At 36.2% G+C, this 24,586-nt stretch overlaps 5 protein-coding genes across 5 annotated transcripts; 2 read left to right on the forward strand and 3 right to left on the reverse strand.

Moving 5' to 3' along the window:
• Window positions 1-770: 770 nt before the first annotated feature.
• LOC149653876 (mitochondrial carnitine/acylcarnitine carrier protein-like) lies at window positions 771-23,293 on the forward strand. The gene is made up of 9 exons (XM_089846827.1): window positions 771-1,164; window positions 1,263-1,355; window positions 2,866-2,993; window positions 3,077-3,167; window positions 3,237-3,360; window positions 21,446-21,518; window positions 22,195-22,304; window positions 22,378-22,502; window positions 22,575-23,293. The coding sequence occupies exons 1-9, from the start codon at window positions 1,063-1,065 to the stop codon at window positions 22,635-22,637; spliced, it is 909 nt and encodes a 302-aa protein (XP_089702953.1). The 5' UTR covers window positions 771-1,062; the 3' UTR covers window positions 22,638-23,293.
• Window positions 3,359-5,499, reverse strand: LOC149653877 (uncharacterized). The gene is made up of 2 exons (XM_089846829.1): window positions 5,444-5,499; window positions 3,359-5,116 (listed from the first exon to the last, which is right to left on the reverse strand). The coding sequence occupies exon 2, from the start codon at window positions 5,086-5,088 to the stop codon at window positions 4,480-4,482; it is 609 nt and encodes a 202-aa protein (XP_089702955.1). The 5' UTR covers window positions 5,089-5,116; window positions 5,444-5,499; the 3' UTR covers window positions 3,359-4,479.
• LOC149653878 (uncharacterized) lies at window positions 5,916-17,860 on the forward strand. The gene is made up of 14 exons (XM_089846817.1): window positions 5,916-5,969; window positions 6,032-6,295; window positions 6,383-6,557; window positions 6,648-6,749; window positions 6,806-6,887; window positions 6,958-7,029; window positions 7,092-7,310; window positions 7,385-7,539; window positions 15,985-16,420; window positions 16,473-16,801; window positions 16,908-16,976; window positions 17,290-17,385; window positions 17,460-17,583; window positions 17,655-17,860. Exons 1-14 carry the CDS (start codon window positions 5,957-5,959, stop codon window positions 17,826-17,828), a joined length of 2,310 nt encoding a protein of 769 aa, XP_089702943.1. The 5' UTR covers window positions 5,916-5,956; the 3' UTR covers window positions 17,829-17,860.
• Window positions 11,026-14,851, reverse strand: LOC149653879 (uncharacterized). Its single transcript, XM_089846822.1, has 6 exons — window positions 12,873-14,851; window positions 12,751-12,810; window positions 12,586-12,684; window positions 12,339-12,512; window positions 11,776-11,869; window positions 11,026-11,656 (listed from the first exon to the last, which is right to left on the reverse strand). The coding sequence occupies exons 1-6, from the start codon at window positions 13,275-13,277 to the stop codon at window positions 11,064-11,066; spliced, it is 1,425 nt and encodes a 474-aa protein (XP_089702948.1). The 5' UTR covers window positions 13,278-14,851; the 3' UTR covers window positions 11,026-11,063.
• On the reverse strand, window positions 23,202-24,527 carry Arpc4 (Actin-related protein 2/3 complex, subunit 4). The gene is made up of 5 exons (XM_089846830.1): window positions 24,367-24,527; window positions 24,047-24,165; window positions 23,762-23,969; window positions 23,490-23,660; window positions 23,202-23,424 (listed from the first exon to the last, which is right to left on the reverse strand). Exons 1-5 carry the CDS (start codon window positions 24,367-24,369, stop codon window positions 23,419-23,421), a joined length of 507 nt encoding a protein of 168 aa, XP_089702956.1. The 5' UTR covers window positions 24,370-24,527; the 3' UTR covers window positions 23,202-23,418.
• Between the last annotated feature and the right edge of the window lie 59 nt (window positions 24,528-24,586).

The following is a 24,586-nucleotide window of genomic DNA, read 5'->3' on the forward strand; positions in this document are numbered from 1 at the left end:
CCAACTTTCTTTGGTGCATTGACCCTCAAAATGGGATGGTTTTAAATTTTTTTTAAAGCCGTGGGCCGGCTATGAGAAAGGTGTCTCTCTCTAAAACTCTTCCAGAATGACCCCTTCTGAATTTGACCTTTCATTTCTAGCGCGTGAACCGGTTAGGGCCAATAAATTCCAAGAGTTGTTACAGCCGACAAAATTCCATTCCAAAAGCATTTTCCAAAATTCAGAGACTAGTTATTGATGAAATAAATGGACACCCCTTTACCAAGTTTGACAGAAAAAGGTGTTCGTATGCTCTTTAAAGGGAATGTAACCCTAAATGCTCATAGCGAGCAGAAATAGAGATTATATAGACGACAAATAGTTTTTTTAAATTTTCCCAAATTTTCAAATTCAAACGCCTGTATCTTTTGAACTAAAATAGATAGAGTCAAAATGAAAGTACCAACGTAAAGTAGACATTCAGTAGAATATTACATTAAAATATCATTAAATTCCAAGCATAATTAAGTTAATTACAAAGCAAATACTTCGCAACGTATTTTCTATAGCCCCTTGCAAGTTGGCTTTCCCTCCACGCGAGCTAAATAATTTGCCACGCCCTTATAGCTATTTTGATTTTCCCGCCAAAAACAGCCGATCCCAGCAGCACCCTCGCCATCTATCGACGTAAAAACGTAACTTTCACAACTTAAGTGGCGCCATCTAGCAACAGTTCGCGTACGTAGCAGACAATATTTGCATTTATATCTATTTGTACTTTGGACCTTTTAGTCTATCGTTAGATAAGATTGTCCCTATTTGTGCAGCGATTTCATTTCATAGACGCTTACTTCGAGTCTCTGAAGTCGAGGACGGTTGTTGTCTGTGCACAAGAAACTAGCCCCCCGTTAATTAAAATTGTGCACAGTTAATTAATTTATTTAGTAATGAAAGTTAAGTAATATTTTATTAAATAATAGTTAATTTAAATCGTTAGATATTTTGATATTTCGCGAGGGGCTAGTTAGGCGGAAATAGGAGTTTTATTTGGAAATAGGAAATTAAGTTAAATTAAAATTAAAAATGTCTGAAAAACAACGTACAAGTCCAATTAAGAATTTCCTGGCTGGAGGTGTTGGTGGAACATGCTGTATTTCAGCTGGACATCCATTGGATACCATTAAAGTAAGTTTAATTACTATTAAATTTAATTAATTTTAATTTTTTTAATTAAAATTAATTTTATTATTAAAAAATTAAATTAAAATGCGATATTTGTGCAGGTCCGATTGCAAACCATGCCCAAACCAGCACCAGGACAGGCACCTTTATATAAGGGAACATTTGATTGTGCAAAGAAAATTGTAGTTAAAGAGGTAATCCCTTAATTTGTTTAATTATTTTAAAATTGTCACAAAGTAAGTGATATAATTAATTACTTGTATGAATTATAATATATTTAATAATCCCATAGTTTTATGGCCTATTTTTAAAAATCCTTAATTCCCATGGTTTTTACTTTAAAATACGTTAATTGTTATAATTTGATATTTTAGCATCCCATTTTCTACATAAAAATCCCATAAAATTAAGGTACCACGACCCCCCCCCCCCCGGCATAAAAATCCTGTTTTTTTAATTTTACTTTATGCAAAACCCCCCATAAAATTTTGATTTTTTACTTTATGCAAAACCCCCCATAAAATTTTGATATTTTTTATTTTATGCAAAACCCCCCATAAAATTTTGATATTTTTTATTTTATGCAAAACCCCCCCATAAAATTTTGATATTTTTTATTTTATGCAAAACCCCCCATAAAATTTTGATATTTTTTATTTTATGCAACCCCCCCCCCCCATAAAATTTTGATATTTTTTATTTTATGCAAACCCCCCCCCCCCCATAAAATTTTGATATTTTTTATTTTATGCAAACCCCCCCCCATAAAATTTTGATATTTTTTATTTTATGCAAACCCCCCCCCCCATAAAATTTTGATATTTTTTATTTTATGCAAACCCCCCCCCCATAAAATTTTGATAATTTTTATTTTATGCAAAACCCCCCATAAAATTTTGATTTTTTTACTTTATGCAAAACCCCCCATAAAATTTTGATTTTTTTACTTTATGCAAAACCCCCCATAAAATTTTGATTTTTTTACTTTATGCAAAACCCCCCATAAAATTTTGATTTTTTTATTTTATGCAAAACCCCCCATAAAATTTTAATTTTGTACATAAAAATCCCATAAAATAGATTTTCTGCATAAAAATTATCATTTCCTACATAAAAATCCCATAAAATTTATGATTACCCACATAAAAATCCCATAACATAAATCGTATGTTGTCAGTAAGTAAATTGAACAACATTAAGGCAGAAGGGGATAATAGAAGAGAAGTATTATGTACTTCTGATTAAGGGTATATGAAACTAATTTAAAATGCGACAAACGCAATTTTAAGGTACATGTTTGGGTAATCTTTGTCACTCTACTGTATGATGATAGCTCTTAAACTAGGTCAAAATCATCCCGGAGTTGATTCATAATAAACCTTACCCCCCCCCTTTCACCCCTGTCCAATTGAAACGTCCTGTGTCGTGTGTCTTCAATTTTAACAATTACCCAATAGACAAGATGGCTCCAACAAATACGTGTGGTTTTCATGCTTATTTCACGACCCTTTCTAACATTGCAACACAAATATAATCCCGACTTGCAATTGCAACCTAGAAAGTAACTTAATTTCCCAAGAAAATAAAAACATTTCTGCAGGCCTTTCAACATTTTTAACGATTATTTTGACCTTTGAACTTGAAATCTCAATAAAAAATTACGATGTTGTATTTAGCAAGGGTATTGTTAAAACGAAATTTCAGGGTTTCTTTGGATTGTACAGGGGTATGGCAGCCCCTATTGCCGGTGTTGCGCCTGTTTTTGCAATTTGTTTCTTTGGATTTGGTGTAGGAAAGAGATTACAACAAAAATCCGAAGATCAGCAACTGACGTAAGAATTTAATCGCAAATAACATGAATATTAATTGAATTTTTTTTATTTAAAAAAAAACTGCAATTTTATTATTTTTGCAGTTTGGTGCAATTATTTAATGCTGGAATGCTTGCTGGCGTTTTTACAACCGCCATTATGACGCCTGGTGAAAGAATTAAATGTCTTTTACAAGTAATGAATGTGCCACGGAAAAGGGGGGGGGGGGTGTTTAAGTAATTAAATCTAATTGCAATTAATTAGGTGCAACAAGCTTCGGGTAGTGGTGAGGTTAAGTATAAAGGTCCAATTGATTGCACAAAGCAATTATACAAAGAAGGTGGACTACGTAGCATTTATAAAGGAACTGCCGCTACTTTATTAAGAGGTAAGCGTTAAGCCTTGGCGAAACCCTGCTAAGCCTACTTTTATAAAACACTTCGTAACTTTGGTAATTCTCAACCGATTTTGACGAACTCGGTCTTATTTTAATTCTCAAAACGTTCTTAAACTTAATCTTAAAACACTTAAACTTTACTGCAATTCAAAGCGCGCAAATCAGGCGAAAAAACATCTCGACCCGGGTAAGCGTTAAGCCTTGGCGAAACCCTGCTAAGCCTACATTTATAAAACACTTCGTAACTTTGGTAATTCTCAACCGATTTTGACGAACTCGGTCTTATTTTAATTCTCAAAACGTTCTTAAACTTAATCTTAAAACACTTAAACTTTACTGCAATTCAAAGCGCGCAAATCAGGCGAAAAAACATCTCGACCCGGGTAAGCGTTAAGCCTTGGCGAAACCCTGCTAAGCCTACTTTTATAAAACACTTCGTAACTTTGGTAATTCTCAACCGATTTTGACGAACTCGGTCTTATTTTAATTCTCAAAACGTTCTTAAACTTAATCTTAAAACACTTAAACTTTACTGCAATTCAAAGCGCGCAAATCAGGCGAAAAAACATCTCGACCCGGGTAAGCGTTAAGCCTTGGCGAAACCCTGCTAAGCCTACATTTATAAAACACTTCGTAACTTTGGTAATTCTCAACCGATTTTGACGAACTCGGTCTTATTTTAATTCTCAAAACGTTCTTAAACTTAATCTTAAAACACTTAAACTTTACTGCAATTCAAAGCGCGCAAATCAGGCGAAAAAACATCTCGACCCGGGTAAGCGTTAAGCCTTGGCGAAACCCTGCTAAGCCTACATTTATAAAACACTTCGTAACTTTGGTAATTCTCAACCGATTTTGACGAACTCGGTCTTATTTTAATTCTCAAAACGTTCTTAAACTTAATCTTAAAACGCTTAAACTTTACTGCAATTCAAAGCGCGCAAATCAGGCGAAAAAACATCTCGACCCGGGTAAGCGTTAAGCCTTGGCGAAACCCTGCTAAGCCTACATTTATAAAACACTTCGTAACTTTGGTAATTCTCAACCGATTTTGACGAACTCGGTCTTATTTTAATTCTCAAAACGTTCTTAAACTTAATCTTAAAACGCTTAAACTTTACTGCAATTCAAAGCGCGCAAATCAGGCGAAAAAACATCTCGACCCGCGACTTGAGTCGGTGTGGCGCATAGGGGTATAACTTCCTTCATATATTTGATCCCTACAGTTATAACTGTCTCGCAATGATTAGTTGTTCTATTACAAAAGGTGCTAGACATAATTTCCCCAGTTAAAACGGTGGTTAAAACAGTTGAATTCCAATTTAAAGTCAGCTCGCAATCGCAATGCCAAGGGTTAGAATCTAATCTAATTGACTTGACGCTTCTTGAGATCGCGCCAAAAATATTCGCGGGTAAAGTGGTCAGCTTATTATCAGTTAATATCAACTCGCGCAAGGATTCTAAGCTTTCAAAAACCGCCAAAGTTAAAACCTCAATCTTATTCGTTGATAAATCTAACGAAGTTAGGTTCTTTAAATCGCGAAATGCAAGCTCGTTAACCCATTTAATTGAGCAATTACTTAGCACTAATTGCCTCAAGGAATTCTCTAAGCCTTGGAAAGCGTATGCCCCCAAATCTTGCACAAAACCTCGCAATCTTAAATGCAACAAAGCAATCAATCCGTTAAACGTTCCTTTTTCTAAGACTTGGTTATCCATATTCGGTACGTGAAGGTAATGCAACGAACTGCAAAAAGTACATAAATTATTTTAGTATAAGCAGACGACAAATTTAAACCAATGCCACCTTTATAAATCAAGGCCCGCGCATAGTATTATTTAATTTTCCGTTCTCAAAAGGGAAAATATAGTTACTAAATGACGTCACTATTCAAATTCAGCGCGTCAAATTAAAATTACGCGGGAATCTTTTGGTAAAGAGCGCCATCTAAGCTAAATTTGGGCAATTATGTTAAATATAAAGTCCCTCGGTAAAATAGCACCATGCACGGGCCTTGATAGATAAAGGAGGCAATGATAACGACAAAATGTCGGCCATATTGATGGTTATCACCTTAAATCATGGAAGGCATATTGCGAAACATACAATCCTTGTTGTTGATGTCCCAGACTTAAAGCATAGCGCGGTCGCTAGAAAATGGGGACAATTGTAACTAGATGGCGCGCGAAGCGCAGTTGGAGAGGCGGGATTTATACGTGCATGCCTCTGGCCTTGATCTCTGATTGGCCAAAAGTTTCATAGATGGACTGGTAACTGTAACTATATTTTGTGGAGTTTTAGAGCAGCGTAAAGGGTCCATTTTATGTGTGTTTCAATGGTTCTTGTTGTTTCGTTCCCAATTTCAAATCTCGCGCAACGTCCAACGGACGGTTGACACGGTTTTTTCTTACGAGTTTATCGCGGAATTTGTAGGCGGGCAGGCCGGCGACGAGTGTTTTTCGGACGGTTTTTAATATTAAGCCTTTGTCAATTTTTACGGGCTTGTATTTGTAATTTTGTATGTATGGTTAACATCAGGATCAGGCGTGTATCCACCAGTTTTTTTACGCTATTTATAATAGACGAATGGCAAACAAATGTAAGTATGAATTTTTAGTGATTAGTATAAGTAGTTATTTTTAATCTATTATTTTTCGATAGGCACACAGAACAGGCTCAGCATAGGAGATGCTTTTCCACTGTTTAGAGCTGAACGTTTAAAATTAAATTTATCAAATGAGTCGTTCGCTTTGTTATTATTAAAAAAATGGACAGAAAAAGCTGGGAGCTCTGACTGCACAGTCAAGGTAACCTTAGCAAGCATTGGGACTCAAACAGACAAAATATCGAAAATGGACAGTGGCACAGAAACTGACTTTTCCATTATTAACCCTGTGCAATATTCCCGGAAAAGAACACCGCAAAGTAAGTTTAGGTCTAATTTTAGCTTTTAAGTTTGTTATTTGTATACATATTTTATATTTGATTATTGAAAATATTCATAAAAATCAGAATTACCCCCGCATCTGAAATATGGGCTAGCTTTAGAGTCGGACGTAGACACACCGGAAAAACTCCAGGAAGAGTTTACACCTCCACTAAACCGTCAGTTTTCTACACCAGTTGCTCTTGCCAAAAGCCACAAAAGACTAAGAATGAGCTTTAGTGATCTGGATATTTCACCTATGTGGGTTCTTCAATATGTTTCACATATTCGTGTCCCTCAATAAAATTAAAATATCATAAAAGTAACCAATTCTATTCCACAACTAATTAGCAAGGATAGTGACGTCAGTGCCACTCAATTGGAGATAGAAGACAAAAACCGTTTAGCTTCTGAAGAAGAACATGAAATGGCTCAGGGTTTAGAAAATGTGGAGTAAGTATGACAGGTTACTAATTGAATTTAAAAATTTTACAACATTTCATTTACAGAGAGGAAGATGAAAATATATTAAATTTCACCAATACATTTACTGATGGGGGAGAGGTAGATGATGATGATGATGATGAAAAGGTAATTTTAACCAAAAATATTTCAAATAACATAATTTATATTCATAATATTGAATATAATTTTTCTTTAGATGCCATCAGAGTTTGGTGATTTTCCAGATAGAGACGAGTATGATTCCTTAATAATCGAACCAGCAGAACAGGTATAAAAATGATAATTATAGAGTATTTGAATTCAATTTGTTGAATAATTAAGTATTTTTAGCCCAAATCTAAACCTTTGGAAACAGCTGAGACAGTTGTTAGAAGTGAGATGGCTCTAGTTCACTTACCAACACTTATGGAAGTTCTAGAGAAAGCTTATGGTACAGTGTGCCGTAATTGTGATGAACCTATTAGATACACTTCAAAGTATATGGGTACAGCTATACTTGTTACATGGTGTTGTACTGGTATCACCAGTAGAAACCAAAATCATACCAAGGTATTTTCAAATATATGTACTAACTTCTATTATATGTTTTAGTAAATTAATAAATAATTACTATTGTTAATAAGGGAAAATGGTCAACCCAACCAGTAATAAATGGGTTATACTCTGGGAACCTTATTGTTGCCTCCAGCATTCCTTTATCTGGTAATATGTATGGAAAGATTGCAATGTTCATGAGACATGCCAAAATACTCTTCTTCAAAAAAGACACCTACAACAAGTAAGTTTTTTTTTTGGAACGTATAAAAGGTTTGGGGTGGAATGATGTAAATTAGAGAGCTGCATGGAAACGGTAAATGGGATAAATTGCCATTTACCGTGGTAACCATGGAAAACCGTGGGAATGGATGGTTTTTCTGCTAATATCACATGTTGGGATCGGGAATGACCTGAAAAAAACAAATATGGAATGGAAGTGGTTAAATTGATATACATTTTACTTTGGAAATGGTTGGTAAATGGATAAAACCAGTTCTATGGAACATCCTAAAATTCTAAAAAGACTGAAAAATTGTTTGGCCACTGAGTAATGGCAGCTCTCTGCCTTTGACTGTATTAGACTATATATGGCAATCTAAGATAGGTGCCACTACTACTCATCTCACTTGGTTTGTTGCAGCCTAGTTACAAGCTACCTTAGCTAAAAGTACCGTCTTCTATCTCATCCTCTTATTACTTTAGCACACGAGATTCACGGCTATTATAGCTGTCAATCAGTCCATTGTGAGTTTTCGCGCCAAGTTGTCGTTATAAATATTTTGGGAAGCGACTTACGCTACTTGGCGAAGGGCGAGCAAGAGTCCCTCAGTCCAGTCAGATTTTTCTACAGTTATTTATAGCCCCTCCCCTCTTTTTTCACTAAAATTCCGAATGAAGACCCGATATTGCAGTGGTAATTTTGGGCCAAACCAAGACGCTCAAGGGTTATATTCTTTCGAACTCTATGGTATGGAAATAGTTTTCTGATCTTGTTCATTTCGGTAATGGTTGGAAATGCATTAACGTTTCTTAATTAGGAATCCGAATGGTTAGTATTTTGAAAACACCGATCGGTAACGGATGGAGAAGTTGATGAAATCAATGGATGGAATTGGTAAACAAAAATATGAACAAAAATGGTATGGAAATGGTAATGTTTGAAACTGAAATGCAGCTCTCTAGTGTAAATAAGCAATTTTAAAAAGTCCCCTATACAATATTTGTAGGGGGGAGCATAGATGGAAAGCATTTCTTCACTCCCTCGTTTTGGCACGCGCACCTGGTGAAACGTAATTTTTTAAAATCGCCTTTTACAGTAGACTTTTTCCAAGTGGAAATTGGGGTACGCAACCCTCAGTAGAGAGCTGCATTTCAGTTTCAAACGTTACCATTTCCATACCATTTTTGTTTACCAATTCCATCGGTGTTTTACAAATACTAACCATTCGCATTCCTAATTAAGAAACGTTAATGCATTTCCAACCATTACCGAAATGAACAAGATCAGAAAACTATTTCCATACCATAGAGTTCGAAAGAATATAACCCTTGAGCGTCTTGGTTTGGCCCAAAATTACCACTGCAATATCGGGTCTTCATTCGGAATTTTAGTGAAAAAAGAGGGGAGGGGCTATAAATAACTGTAGAAAAATCTGACTGGACTGAGGGACTCTTGCTCGCCCTTCGCCAAGTAGCGTAAGTCGCTTCCCAAAATATTTATAACGACAATTTGGCGCGAAAACTCACAATGGAAGACGGTAATTTTAGCTAAGCTAGCTTGTAACTAGGCTGCAACAAACAAAGTGAGATGAGTAGTAGTGGCACCTATCTTAGATTGCCATATATAGTCTAATACAGTCAAAGGCAGAGAGCTGCCATTACTGTGTGGCCAAACAATTTATCAGTCTTAGAATTTTAAGATGATCCATAGAACTGGTTCTATCCATTTACCAACCATTTCCAAAGTAAAATGTATATCAATTTCACCACTTCCATTCCATATTGGTTATATCCGTCCATTCCCGATCCGAATATGTGATATTACTAAAAAAAGCCATCCATTGCCACGGTTTTCGGTGGTTACCCCAGAGAGTAGGGTTACCCTATTTACCGTTTCCATGCAGCTCTCTAACTGTATTGTATCTACAATACAGCTCCGTGGTCTGTAAGGAACATTTTTCTCTCAGGAGGGGGTAGAGTTCTCGCCTATTACTTCGAAAATGTCAAATGAATGTGAAATTCTGTTATAGAGAAATATTTAGAGAAGGCGAAAAGAAACGGCAGTAATACATTAGCCAAGATATAGGGAGAGGGCAAACCCATTCTTGCCACGTCATAGGCTTATATCTCTTACCTCGATTCCATCCCCCTAACGGGGGAATTTCAGTATAGCGCCTACAAACGCTCCCCTAAGTAGAGGTATAAAATGACGTCGGATGTTCTTTCCCTCCCTGACAAATGCCCTCTCCCTATATTTCCCATCCACTTTTGATTACTGTTGTAAAAACTTGTTGAAAGACAGCTTTTAAAAGATACACAAAACTGTTCAAAAGCACTTTCTGTCCAGTGACTAGTGCACGCTGCACGCCCGTCTCCTTTCCATAGAAATATTTTATGTCCCCTCCCTAACAGAAAATAAACATGAAGAGGTATAGGTAGTTTTGGGTCCATATACCCCAAAGGGAAACAGAGAGATTTAAGAAAAGGAGTCGAATTTGCCTTCGACTATGGTAAAGGCAAGGACCAAGGTAGCTCAAATAAGCGGTTTCGTGGAGTCTCTTTTAGTTTCGCTACAGAAAGGGTGTTTCTTCTACACAGCCAAATCGACCTTACCCGGAACTGTTCGTCACAAATTGTTTTTAACTTATATTTCTATTCCCAGAATTCGACTCCCTTTCTATATTCTCTATGATAGAACATGAACTAAAGAATGATGGGGATGACAGATTTCGTTTTCTAGCTGAGAGAAGGGGGGAGTATATGAATAGGCTAGAATTTAGGGAAAGAGATAAAAATTCCTACCCACCCTTTTCCCCCTATATTATTGTATATTTAACCTTAGAGCAACAATCCCCCTCCCTGGTTAAAGTATAGGATCATGAAAGGATGTTCCAAAAAGGTAGCTAAGACCGAAATAGGCTAGTGTCATTAGAGAGCGGGTGTAGACTGTTTATCCTTCCCTCTAGGCGTGCGGGCCGCGGCGCTCTTACTGTACGCGCCTAGTAGGGGGATGACACTGAGCTAACAGATAGACGTTTGCATACAGACAGTCCGTTCCATGGGTGATGACATTTTGCCCTTAGAGTAAGTTTACAAGCTATGATTGTTGGAGTGTTTTACGGATGACCCCTTAAATTTAAGTGAGAAACTGGAATAAAGGGGTCATCCGTAAAACACTTCAACAATCATAGCTTGTAAACGGTAGAACATATTCTACTCCAAATCGCCCATAGAACCACTGTCGACACCCTGTATTTTCGGGCCATGCTATTCTCGGGAAGGACGAAACAACACTTTTTTTAACCCCCAAGCTCCCTATTGTCACAAACATGAGATGCACCTTCTCTTACAAGAGATAACGGAGGAAGTACGAGGCCTTTACGTAAAATCATCCGTATGTTGTCAGTTTACAGATAGACATATTTGTAAGGTAGAACTTTTTCCGAGAAACTACGTAGATTGAAAATTATCGAAGTTAAAACAAATAAGTCTTTTAGATAGGCAAATTTTTATTTTTTCACTTCTTATGTGGGACTTAGTCAGGACTTAGTCAGGATAATATCCTCTGCGAAATCCTCTGTACTGACCGTCTTCGCTCGGGAAACGTGCCCTAATTCTTAGGATAGCACACGACGGGAGTACTAAACGGTTTCCAACCCCTAACCGCCCGTACAACCAAAGGCAAAGGTTGGAATACGCGGCAAATCTTAATCGGTTATTTGCGATATTTAGCATGTCCCGATCAAGTAGAAGCTCGTTCCGCATTCTCATGTTCAAAACCAAGACGAAAGGCTCCAAACAGAGTAAACTGAACTCGGGAGATGTTGTTATACATTGCGGATCCCTGCAGCACTTGTTTTCTATTAATAACGGCATTTCTCTGCATCGCAAACACACACATTTCTTAGGGCGTTTCCCGGGGGGTGTTGGAGATGTCTCAGGACCTGGGGTTGGGGTAGTCTTTTCCAAAGCAGTGGATGTCGATGGTATCGCGGGGGGATCATTTGAGGCTGTAAGGGGTTCCATTTCTGTATTTTCAACGCCAATACAAAAGGCTGAGTTTGGAGTCTCCCATTCGTCCCACTCCGCCTCATTTTCTCGATTATCAGCTTCATTAGGAGTTGAAATTTCACCAAGAACTAAAAACGGAAATGTCAATTTCAACCAAAAAAAAGTCTTTCAGCGGTTTCATTTACACCAAAGCTTATTATAAACCCAGTATTTTCTATAATCCGCTTAAAGACTATAGGCTATTTACCTTCTTTCGCTAAAACTTCAAATTCAGGTAAAATTTTGCTGACTTTGGATAATAGGCAATCTTTATGTTCTGGTGACATTCGATTAATTAAAGCCTGATTAATAATTTGGAAATATTTAAAAATTGGTTTATTTAGTGTTTACTGCAAAGCTGAACTATGGTAAAAAGAATGGGCTGAGGAAATTTGTTTTCTCGCTATAGGATAGAACTCCTTATCTCCGACATGAGATACACACCCTGTTCCAGCTTCGGTTGTCGGAACTCGCAAAGCTTGGTAGCTATCTAACGTAGCTTTTTGCGTGCTTACAACCGACGAAAGAAATGATTTTCAGTACAATCTGAAAAAGACTATTCGTCTCTTGTCAGCACGCACAAAGCCACGTTATAGGTTACCGCTAAGCCGCTCCAACATAGAGACCTACGTTTTAGCGTGCTGACAACCGAAGCTGAAACAGAGTATACATTGAATAAGCTGCCGTCGGAGATGGGGACTTGCCTGTCTCATAGCGTGAAAACAAATTTCGTACCGCGCATGCTTTATCCATGATATCACTTTTGATTACCTGTAGAGAGGCATGATGCTTTTCAAGGCTGTCAGTTAGGTTTTCCATGAAAGACTGATCTATTTTTTCCATTGCTTCTTTCAAGACCTTACTTCCAGTTTTTTTACGTTTTTGTGCTGGCTTCGTTTTAGGGGCGCTTTTTTTCTTCCTTTTAGATTGAACTTGAACATCTTCCTACATTTTTTAAGATTATAAATTGATGTTGCGTAAATGAGAAAATTGCTCGGAAAATTGTTTAATGGCATACCTCTTCATTTGAATCGCTTGCCTCTAGAATTTCCTCGCTTAATGTTAATTTTTTCGGTCTATGTGTCTTTTTTCTCCTCCTTTTTTTGGACACCACTTCCTAAGTAGTAGATAGAATTGAATTAGCATTTATTAACACTTACTTACTTACTTGATATACAATTACTTGTTCGCTCTCAGAATCAGAAGAAGTATTCGCTGCTTCACAGTGAGTAGACAAATTAGGCTATAAAGAAAGTCTTGTTATTTCCATACGGGATTTGAATTTTTATTGGAAAGTTATCTTACCTTAGAGCTCTCTTCTAACGCAGCCTCTTCTTGGAATGACGCGTGTGGGATGAAATCGTCATCATCTGAATCTTCCGAAAATTTCGATGTCGGTGATGGAGCACTACTTTCTATTTCCGCTTCTTCTAATTCTTGTGTATATATCCGGTCTCTACCGCGTTTTTCGCCTTTTTTGGCGCTTGACGTTTTCTCTTTAGATAAACTTTTGTTTTTGCAACCAACCTCCTTCTTGCCCACGTTCCCACAAGTACACATATCTGTGCAATTTAACCCTAGACATTTGCACGGGCAAACATTTCTGCCTTTTGTTCTTTCGCAATTATGACGACAAGCGCAACTAGTGACCCACGGTGCACTAGACCCTTTTTCTAACGCCACGGGCAAACCTAATTTCATTAGTTCCATTGTATTTGACGATATTGTCGGAAAAAGCTCGTACAAAAAAATTGCCTCTGTTCGAAAGCAATTGAAAATGAAAGTGGCATTCAGTAAAGGGAGAAGAAAGGGGAACGAGGGGAATGTAGTCCGCGCGTGCCAAGGGTGGAAATCTTTCTAGCTTTACTACCCCCTTTAACCTAAGGTGTAGTAACTGGGAGAGCTTATGGCTGGTTATTGATGGCGTATAACTACCGGACTGAAACAGTAGATATCGCGTTTTGATGTCCCGACTAACTATTTAATTTTGATTAAATAATTGAATGGACTTCGGTTAAATTAAACATATAAGTTTTATTTCATAGTAAATAAAGGTAAAATTCTAAGTTTTTTGGATGGATTCGATCTTAGGGTAGCTCAGAATCAACCCTTTCGATTTCGAGGACCTTTTCGGAATGGTGATAAAAATAGAATACAATATTTTCTTGTTACAAAAAAAGAGGAGAAATTGTTACATTTGAAAGCTGGGTTAAGGTTTTAGCCAATCACTGGTCTTGAAAATTTTAGTTGTACAAAGGAAATTGCTAGTCCCAAGACAATTAGAAGGGAAGGCGACATGGGAAAGCGATTTTTATCTACGTTTATGGCTCCGGCCAGTCGTGGGTAAGACGGGTTAAAATGTCAAGTTCAATAAGGGTAAGAGAGAGAAAGGGCTAAAGTACCGCTCCCATTTTTCATCGTCCCTTCTTTACAACTTTCGGCTTAGGAAAGTAGGCCTACTTTTGGTTAGAAAATTTTACAGTAAATAGATTTATTGATAAGGTTTCAATTTTGAATAGGGAGTTCTCTTTTGGAGTTTTGAGGGTACTTTTATCTCAAGGTTTTATCATGCTTTGGTATATTTTTAGGGAAAAACAGCTAAACTCTATACACTACGCGTATTTTGCAATATATAATAATTAACATAAGGAGACCAAACGATACTCTTGTATAATAAATCCTCCTTTCATTTCATTTCATATTATAGGCCTAGTAGCAAAAAATATAAAACTTCTTCCTTGATACCCCGGGGAAAACCTAGAGTTTAGACTAACAACCCTCGTTTCACCAGTGAGCACGAATAGAATAGTGTCAGTACTAGGTGCAAACATCATACCCTTCCATCTCTTTGCTCAGTGTCATCCCCCTAATAGTCACGAACAGTATCCCCTCTTACAAGAGCGCGCCTAGAGGGATGGTTAAACACTCTACACCCCCTTTCTAACTACAATAGTCTTTAGAAAGGAAAGTCAAGGGGGAAGGTAACTATAACGCGACAGACCTATCTCTCTTTCCCGCGGCCGCGCGCTTACCTCGGCGCAAAGCCGAGGAGCCAGACGTCACGTGATCCGTTATGAAGGAACAAATTGTTGAAAGGCTGGTTTCAAAACGATTAATCGTTTTCAAAATAAGCCTAGCAGTGCCAGTTTCTTCAAAAAGAATACTAAAAAATTTGATTACTCGGTTTTATCCGACGAATATTCTTTTCAAAACGATTAATCGTTCTCTAAATACGTGTATCAGACTAAAAATATTGTAGTTCCCGCATAGAATGGAATTTTTTTCTTTCGCTCTGGTTCCCACGGTAAGACCGATCATGGCGTGAGAGCAGAGAGGAGAGAGAGAGAGAGGGAGAGAGAATCAGTATAGGCAGCCGTGATCCATGCGTGGTGAAAACGGGGGTAAATAAACGTACTGAAAATTGTTTTTACTACCCCCCCTATTTTCCCATTTTTTCCGCGGATTTTATAAAGCGCGTTTCTATCTCCCTCTTTCTCTCCTGTCTGGTGAGAGAAAAACAAAACTCCGCGAACTGTGCAATCGCGTTGAAATATATATATATAAAAAAAACAGCTTGGTATGTGTCATGTGACCATAGTCCCTATCATTCTCAATGGAATACACGTTTTCTTTTGGAATTTAGTCTCTTGGAAACGATTACTCGGTTTTGGGAACTGTTGTCGTATTCAAATCGGTTATGCGAATTTCTTTACGAAAAATCGTTTCCTAATTCGAATACTCGTTTTTCTAACAGTCTTTTCTTATTTACCTTTTGAATATTTTGTTCAACGGATCACGTGACGATTTAGAAACAACTCTCGTTGAAGTTACCTTCACTCTCTGACAGTCTGGGAAATAAGGATATTTTTAAACTAGTCCTTGGGACCAGTGACCGGACTGGTACCCGCCTTCGTTCTCCTATAGATTTCCAATTAATAAACTGGTCCCGAGGACCAGTGACCCCCCTTCTTGAATTTAAAAACTAGTCAGAGAAATTAATAAAAGTGGACCAGAGGTAGTATGCTATTTCTCGAACTGCAGTCTCTGACGTACCTTTCTCTCCTTCCTCCGTGTAGAAGGTATGGGAATACGAGTATTATCAGAAGTATATAATACTTCTCTATTATCTCCTTCTGGTATTATGCGCTTTGTGAAGTAAGATAGAATGGTCTCGAGTAGATGTCTATCTCCAGACCAGTAAATGGAGACCACCTCCCCCGTAATAAATTCGACCCCTAGAGACTCCCCTCTATTCCAAAGGCTTTACATCCATTGACATATGTCATTCCACCCTTCTGGAATTGGCTATATACTATTTTCTGGAAAGATATGATTTTAGCAAAACAAACTAACACCATGGGAAATCCGTAATTCCAAATTTAGGTAAACATGCATAACCCTTTTTCTTTATTTACAGTTACCAGGAGCATTTTATAAGTCCAGCAGTAGAAGAGATGTGGAAGGAAACTCAAAGACAGACATTTAGGGAATTGAGTGATAGAGAAGTTATTGTAGCTGGTGATGGGCGCAATGATTCCCCTGGCCATACATCGATGTATTGCACTTATACAATGGCTGATATGGAGTCGCAAAAAATACTTTCTGTGAAATCGCGAGATGTCAGACATGCCGCTGGGAAAAGTGTAAATATGGAACTTTTGGGATTTGAACTAACAGCTGCTGAAATAAACGAAATAGGCCAATTATACGGCACCAAAATGGTGGAGATAGTGACTGATGCGCATAACCAGATTGCAAAATTATTACGTCAAAAGAAAGGCATCTATCGCAATATTAAACATTCATGGGATATCTGGCACGCATCCAAAAATGTTCTCAAGAAGCTTATGGAGGTAACAATAAGATAGGCAATTCGTTATGCATGAATACATAATTTCTTTTTAGGCATCAAAGAAAAAAGGCTCCGAAGACGTAGCACATTGGGCCCCTCTAATTCGCAACCATTTTTGGTATTGCGCGCGAGAATGCAAAGGAGATTTGACTGTCATGCGACATTTATGGCTTTCCCTTTTGCAACATATTTGCGACGTCCACGAGTGGAATTTGCCCCTTGCGTATGGCGCTCCAACCTGCTGTTTGCACGAAGATCTAACCTTAGAACAGATTAAATCACACAAATGGCTTCGTCCTGAATCTCCCCAGTTTGAAGAAATTAAGAAAATTATAACCAAAGGCAACATTCTCAATAACCTTGGTTATTATGCAAATTTTCGGTATGACAATTAATCACTAAGGTGGAGCTAGATTTTTAGCTTCCGCCTCAATAGTCAATACTGTAAAACTTCATGGTTATTTATATATATTTTTTCATTTTGTCAGTCATACTGGATTTTTGGAAAATTATCATAGTTTGATTCTGAAATATGCTAGCAAGCGATATGCATTTAGGTAGAGTATTAATTGATAGTTTTATAGGAAACTTCATGCTATGTCCACGTCATTATATGAAATACTCAAATTTCTGGAACACGCGATGCATAACTGACTAGCCTGTAATCAGTGCTGATTTTATTTAAAGTTAAAAGAGACCCTTCTGATATTTGGGGGTAGTAAAACGTTTGTGGTTCTCCCAAAAGTCAAATTAGTCACCTACATTGAGTTTCGCCTTTATTTTGTACCTTACTGAATTGAAGTTTCTTGTAATACTCGCGTCAGTGTTAAATTCTAACTTTCAAGGTAATTAATTTGAAACTTTTCACAGCTTCAAAATGTATGAAATGAGAGTCCAACTAGCAGCGATTGACCACAATTATCATACTGGAAGGTTAGAAGCCAAAACTGACGATGGCGTTCAACGGTTTGTAATTTGCGTCTTACAGTAACATTTACAATGAAAATTTACTTTCACCTTACACTCCTACATTATTTTAGTTTCAACAAGTGCTACAGTAAAAGAAGCAAAGCCTGGTATACTGTAAAGGTTTTAGAACAAAAACAATACCCATATATGGAGAGATTAATATTAAAAATATTTCAAAAAAGGGCAAGTTTTCACGTAAGATATCATGCTGGACACTATTATTAGCGTTATTATTTTAATTAACAAATCAGATTACTTCACCATAGGGAAACATGAAAAGGAGGGAGGCTTTAAATTCAGATCACCCTAAATTAATTCACCCAAATAGAGGCATGGTAGACTGTCCACCAAAAGAAGTTTTGTTGGCCATGCACGAAAGTAGATTTTCCGCACCGAGTGAAAAACAATCTACAAATATTACTGAGGAGAATAATGAATGAGTTGAACAATTAAAATAAACATTTAAACCAAATCTCTTTTCTTATTTGTGTATAATACCTATTGCTTATATTTGGGGTTAAGTTTAAAAGAACATGTATATTTAAAGCAGGGCTGTGCGGGTACAGTTTTTTTGGGTGTCGGGTAAATTTCGGGTAATAGAAAATTGTACCCGCGGGTATCGGGTCCAATTTTCAATTACCCGTCGGGTCTTCGGGCCCTTCAAAAACCCCAAAATTAGCTTTCGGGTCCAATTCGGTTCTTTGCTTTTCCTTACAGTCCAATTAAAAGCTAGATTTCAAAGATGAGCCATTATCCCCCATAGTGTAATTCATTAAACAATATTAATTAATAATATAATACCAGAAGTATATAATACTTCTCTTCGAGAGAAGTGTACCACAAAGCGGGGTAAGTGTAACGTCATTCTTCCCAACATCGGAACATTTGAAGCAAGGTTACTAAACCGAATCACATACGCGATAAATAGTTCCCTCATCATTACTCTATTTGCGTTAAACTATTGGGCAAGACGCACTTGTGGATTTTTGTCTCACCTCAAGACGAGGTTAGGGAGTTGATTGCTGAGGATTTAGTACCAAACAGTTATAGATTTCACCTTACGGTGCGATGCCCATCTATAGTTTGATGAGCGGGAGAGCAAACAAAAAGGGTGAGCCTGGGAAGAATGACGTTACATAACTAATGTATTAAATGATACAGAGTAGCATCCTTCTTCTATTATCCCCTTCTGATAATACTAATTAAATTATTTAATTAAGAAAGGCAGAAGTATTGAAACACGCGCGGTAACGTCATGAACTGGACCCATCAGACTGGCAGGTATTGGCAAAGGCTTAAAATTGGGACTCTGGTACCCTTTCGTATCCTTAAAAATGTGTTTCGGGTATCGGGTCGGGTACCCGACCCGGACCCGAAGACGGGTACCCGAGATTTAAACCACCTGATTTAAACAGTTTTAGAGAAGTTTTACATTTATATTATAAAAATATAGATAAAAAGCTCTTCAAAGGCGCGATTTGCCATTTACGTTTAAAATAACATGTATATTTAAACAGTTTTGGAGAAGTTTTACATTTATATTAAAAAAATATAGATAAAAAGCTGTTCAAAGGCGCAATATGCCATTTAAACGCTGTGCCATTATGTATTGTAGATATCTATGAATTTTAACATAATTTCTTATATCTATGTGTGGTTATCAAAATTTATCTTTTCGTGGTCGCGACATCTATCGGAAAAACAATGCGAAATTAGGCTTTCCATAGATGGCGATAGTTCCTAGACCCTTTTTTTTGGTGTAATGCTAGGCAGTACCAAGGGGCACGAACGAGAGCCGCGCTATGCTTTAATCTTTTCAAATGAGGCATCATTTTAAACGAATCAGGCATAAGAACTTTGATAGGATTATCGGCTAATTCGAGTCTGACCAAATGGGGCAAATCGGGGAAACTTAAGCTGGATAAATGGTCGATCTTATTGGCCCTTAAATCCAAAATTTCCAAGTAAATTAAGGCGGCCAATGAATCGGCATGAATCCATTCGATTTCGTTATGAGATAAACTGAGTCTACGCAAAAGATTCGAGTCTTGTAATGCAAATGGTTCAATTTCACGTAGATTATTTTTGACAACGTATAGTTCTGTTAAGGACTTTAGACCACTTAGGGTAAAATAATCGATGATTTCAATTTTACAATGAGTTATCTGCAATGTTACGATTAATTGTTTATCTATTTAATTTAACGGTATTTTAACGGTAATTATTTATTTATTTACCCTGAGGAATTCCAATTTGGTTAAATTTGAAATTACGATATCGTTTGTAGTGAAATCAACGTGTTTGAATGACAAATATTTGATTTTATCAAATTCGTAAGATTTAGCGGCGTTCAAGGTCAAATTTTGATAACTTGTCGTGGTCAATTCGATCGCGGATAAATTTAAAAATGGACCCACGATTTCGGGTTCAAAAATGACCACCTGAAAATTTATTTATTTGTCACCATGCATTTTAGTGTCAATTAGCCTTATTCCTGATCAGCGCCACCTACCCATAGCGGCGACTTTGAGAACTACTGTAAGCGGCAAGCCAATCAGATGTCGCTAAAATCGGGTGACGTCACTGACTGGCACTCTCGGGTCTTACCAAAAATGACGTCACCAGATTTTAGCGACATCTGATTGGCTTGCCGCTTACAGTAGTTCTCAAAGTCACCGCTATGGGTAGATGGCGCTGATCAGGAATAAGGCTAATTCAATTGACAAAAAGTTCGTTAGCAGTCTTGAAAGGAACCCTTATTTTTCATTACTTTCAAGACTGCAAACCATTCATAATGATTTAATAACTTACATTTTGCGTAGAATCATTAAAATTTTCAATCTTAATCGACAAATTCTCAATATCTTTGGGTATATTTTTAAGAAAACTCAGCGTGTCAGTTTTAATTCGACACCAAGCTGATTTTAACGAATGATTTCGGGGGAAATGCCTCGACACATCTTCATCACTAATTTCGGGGTTAAAGTAACAAACATCCCCGGATATTTGGGCCGGTAAAAAAACCCCCAAAATAATAATTTGAATTAAAATACTGAGCATCAAAACACCGTGCATAATTACCCCAAAACTTAATTAGGTCTTTCTAAGACCAGAAAAAAAAACGAAATGCAGAACTGCTATAATGCTAATCTTAATCTTACACTAACGAAAAAAACTATTTATATCCCACTTCCTGTTAAGGTCTGACTGTTATTACGAGATTAAATATAATGGGTCCTAACTTCCGTTCTACATACATATTTTATAACAGGGTTCGTACAAAATTTTCGAAATTAAATTCCCTGACTTTTCCAGGTTTTCCCTGACAAAATTCCACAAATTTCCCTGACCATTTGCAATAACGTACATGGCGAACACATATGAAAACCAATCTAAATTCACTTGAATCATTTTTGTACGAGTTTTGTTATAAAAATAAGCCAATGATTGTGTTTAAATGTAACTCTATCAAAGTAATAACTGGAGCGAGCGAAGCGAATTTGGGGCTCTGGTCAAATCTCGGACAACACATTTTCTGGTCACCCTTGTACTGCTATCCAGGCTTTAAATTTCCCTCCAATATATTTTTCCCTGACATTTCCCTGACCTTTTAGGTCCATTTTCAATTTCCCTGACATTTCCCTGACCTTTTAGGTCCATTTTCAATTCCCCTGACATTTCCCTGACCTTTTAGGTCCATTTTCAATTTCCCTGACATTTCCCTGACCTTTTAGGTCCATTTTCAATTTCCCTGACCTTTTAGGTCCATTTTCAATTTCCCTGACTTTTCCCTGACATTTTAGGCCCATTTTCAATTTCCCTGACTTTTCCAGGATTTCCAGGTCGTGTACGAACCCTGTATAAAAGGCCGTCTATTTCTGCCCGGGTTTCTAAATTTCTGAAACCCGGGCATATATATATATAGCCGGGTCCCGGGCAGAAATAGACACTCTGTTTATAAAAACTTAACAAATACAGGGTGTGTCCAAAAAAGGGAGGGAGTGTGTTCATTATTATTAACACACCCTGTATAATTAACACTGAAAACGTATTTCAGATGTCCCAGCTAGTGGAATGTATTTCATGTCCTACGAATGGGTTCAAAGAGTTTTAACTCCAGAGGGCAAAAGGTCAAGATTAAAAACTAAAGCAATAATTGACCTTGACCTAAATGCAGGGCTCCCATCTGGTCTCTAAAATACCTAAAAGTCTCTACTTTTTGGGTAGGTCTCTAAACCACCCTAAAATCGCCATTTGGTCTCTAAACCACCCTATTTTCAAAAATTCCCGTTTTTAATATTCCATCTAAAATTTTTTTGCAACAGTAAAACTATTCTCACTCCGATCCACAGGGAATTATTAAACGCTTTAACCTTTACAAATGACCTTGGCAATATCTCGCCAATTTGAACTATGTGTTTCCGGTTTTTCTCATTGGCTGGTGGAACTGTGTTTAGAAAGTAAATTCGTCTTGGCTCGGAGAGGTTTATTTTGGTTTCCCAACTTTTTTTGTGATACTTCCGTACATAAAGATCTAATTTTGATTTTGAATTGGTCTCTATTTGGTTCCTATTTCCAAGAATTTGGTCCTTATTTTACCCTATTTTTACCGTGAAAGGTCTCTTTTTTCACTATTATTTTAAGAAATTTCTGTGGGAGCCCTGTAAATGCAATTACAACCCTTGAAAAAGACCTAAAAAATAAACAAACTTTATTTACTCAATAGGAAATTAGGTCCTTTTCAAGATTGTAATAGATTAATTAAAATTAAATTAATTGCATTAATTAATTAATTAATTAATGTAGCCGTAATGATTTGAGTGCTGGTCGCACTATTTTGGCTGGAGGTTTCGCGGGAATTTGTAATTGGTTAGTTGCTATCCCCCCTGATGTTCTCAAATCCCGTTTACAAACTGGTAAGCTAATTAAATTAAATCTAATGAACTATTTAAAATAAAAGTTCATCAATTTAATTTAAACATTTAACAGCTCCTGAAGGTGCTTATCCCAAAGGAATCCGGGATGTTTTCCGTCAAACTATGAGGGAAGAAGGAATCCGAGCTCTTTATAAAGGAGCTACCCCAGTTTTATTGAGAGCTTTCCCAGCTAATGCTGTAAGACTTAAATTATCTCTAATTAACTTAATGTTAATACTAATTAATTTAAATTTTTTGGGGGGATTTCAGGCTTGTTTCCTAGGATACGAATTAACCATGAAATTCTTGAACTATTTAGCTCCCAATTTGTAATCATGACTTCTAAAAAAATATAGATAGTTAAAATATAATTAAAATTAATATTTAATTATATTTTTTTGTAAATTAAATTAAATATTAATTAATTAATAACTTATAGATTCTAGGCTAGGGGTAGCTCAAAATAAAATAATAAAAAAATGAAGTAATTGCAATTAAAAAATAAATCTTAGGGGCCTTAATAAACAATTAACTAACAATAATTAATATTTAATATCTAGTCCGATTTTATACTTATAAATTAAATTAAAATAAATTCATCAAAGTAATTAAAAAAAATTAAATCTAAATCTAAATGAGATTAATCTAATATTTGAATAAATAAATAAATTATGCTAATTAGTCTAATCTAATATTTGAATAAATAAATAAATTATGCTAATTAGTCCAAAACACGTATCCACATCGAGTTTGGACTCAAATTAAATAATTCAAAATGTTCCTGCCACATTTTATTAAAAAGAAAACGCACCCCACCACCACCATTTAAAGAACTGAATTGAATTGAACTGTTGAAAAAAGGCATTTTATGGACAATCAAAAAAAAAATGAAGAAAATTATTGAAAATTTATTTTTAATCATTTGTTATACGCAAAAATTGTTTCTATTAATATTAATAAAAAATTTCAAGATATTATATATATAATTACTAGTTTTCATTTCACAATTTTAATTTATTTTTCAAGGAGGGGGGGGGGAGGGAATTATGGGAAATTTTTCAAAAGAGTGGTTATGAAGAAATAATTTACATCTTTTCAAATGTCCAGTCATCATTTAGAACTGAAAGAGTGGAATTCACATTTAATTGTGAAACAACCACTTAAATATATTAATTATCATCTTACTCTCTTAAGAAACTCTTCAGCACAAACCCGAGCTCGGGCATTCAGAGCCAATTTCATTTCACTAATTTCCTTATCAATTTCTTCCATGAAATTAATGACAAAATCCACTAATTTGTGCTTGTACATTTGTTCAGTATGGAAGTTTGTGATCAAAAATGATATGGAATAACCCTTTAAGATGTAACACGCAAAGAACCCCAATTATAAATTATGTAAGATAAGATAAGCCTTTTTTAAACAATTTTAGCAAAAATAAAACAAATTACAAATACCTCAATAGGTTTTCTGCGTAAAATTATAAAATTCTCGGCGCGCATCATCATAAAACGCATAAATTTATGGCACAATATTTTCTCAATTTCATCAGCTTGTTTTATAGCAATACTGATTCTTATGGAATTTATCGAACTTTCTATTAAGACCTTTTCCTTTTCATTACGACTTATAACGACTGGGGTTAATAGTAATTCTTTGCTGCTTCTACAACGTCAATTTAAAATTAAATTTCAGTCTTTAATTACTCGTATTAATTACGGAACGGTAATTTATTAATTTACCTAACTTCAACCTCAGGTTTATTATGTTTCTCTACCACTTGAGATGAAAAGTTTTCTAAACACATAGCGGCGTTCAATGTGTGACGAACCACCGTTAGATACGGTCTCAAAGTGGCCGACTAAATATCATCGGAATTTTTAATTAAATTAACGTTAATTAAGCCTATAAACGCTAATTATCTTTAAAAAAAAATCTAAGACAACCCAAGGCTTAAGAATTTTGGCCTACATTACGTTAATATTTAACGTGTTTAAACTACTTAGGCCTATTTAAAACGTTTAAAAATAGTACTACATGTTTCGGTAATGATTAAACTCACCATATTTGCCGATTTATAACTAAATTTTAATCTAAATTAAACTAAATTTAACTTTAATCGACCCGGCTTCACTAGAAACTTAAGCCTAAATGCCAACGCCTGCTTACGGGATCACGTGACCTCGCTAAATGGAGTTACGGACTCCCGACGGAAAATTATCTATGGATTATTACAAACCATACTAATCTCAATTTACGCTAAATCAGTGGACTATTTAAAC

Source organism: Phalangium opilio, unplaced genomic scaffold, assembly GCF_054372755.1.
Source record: "Phalangium opilio isolate 3A_F unplaced genomic scaffold, DU_Popi_V2 ptg000081l_1, whole genome shotgun sequence".
In the NCBI taxonomy this organism is placed as follows: Eukaryota; Metazoa; Arthropoda; class Arachnida; order Opiliones; family Phalangiidae; genus Phalangium; species Phalangium opilio.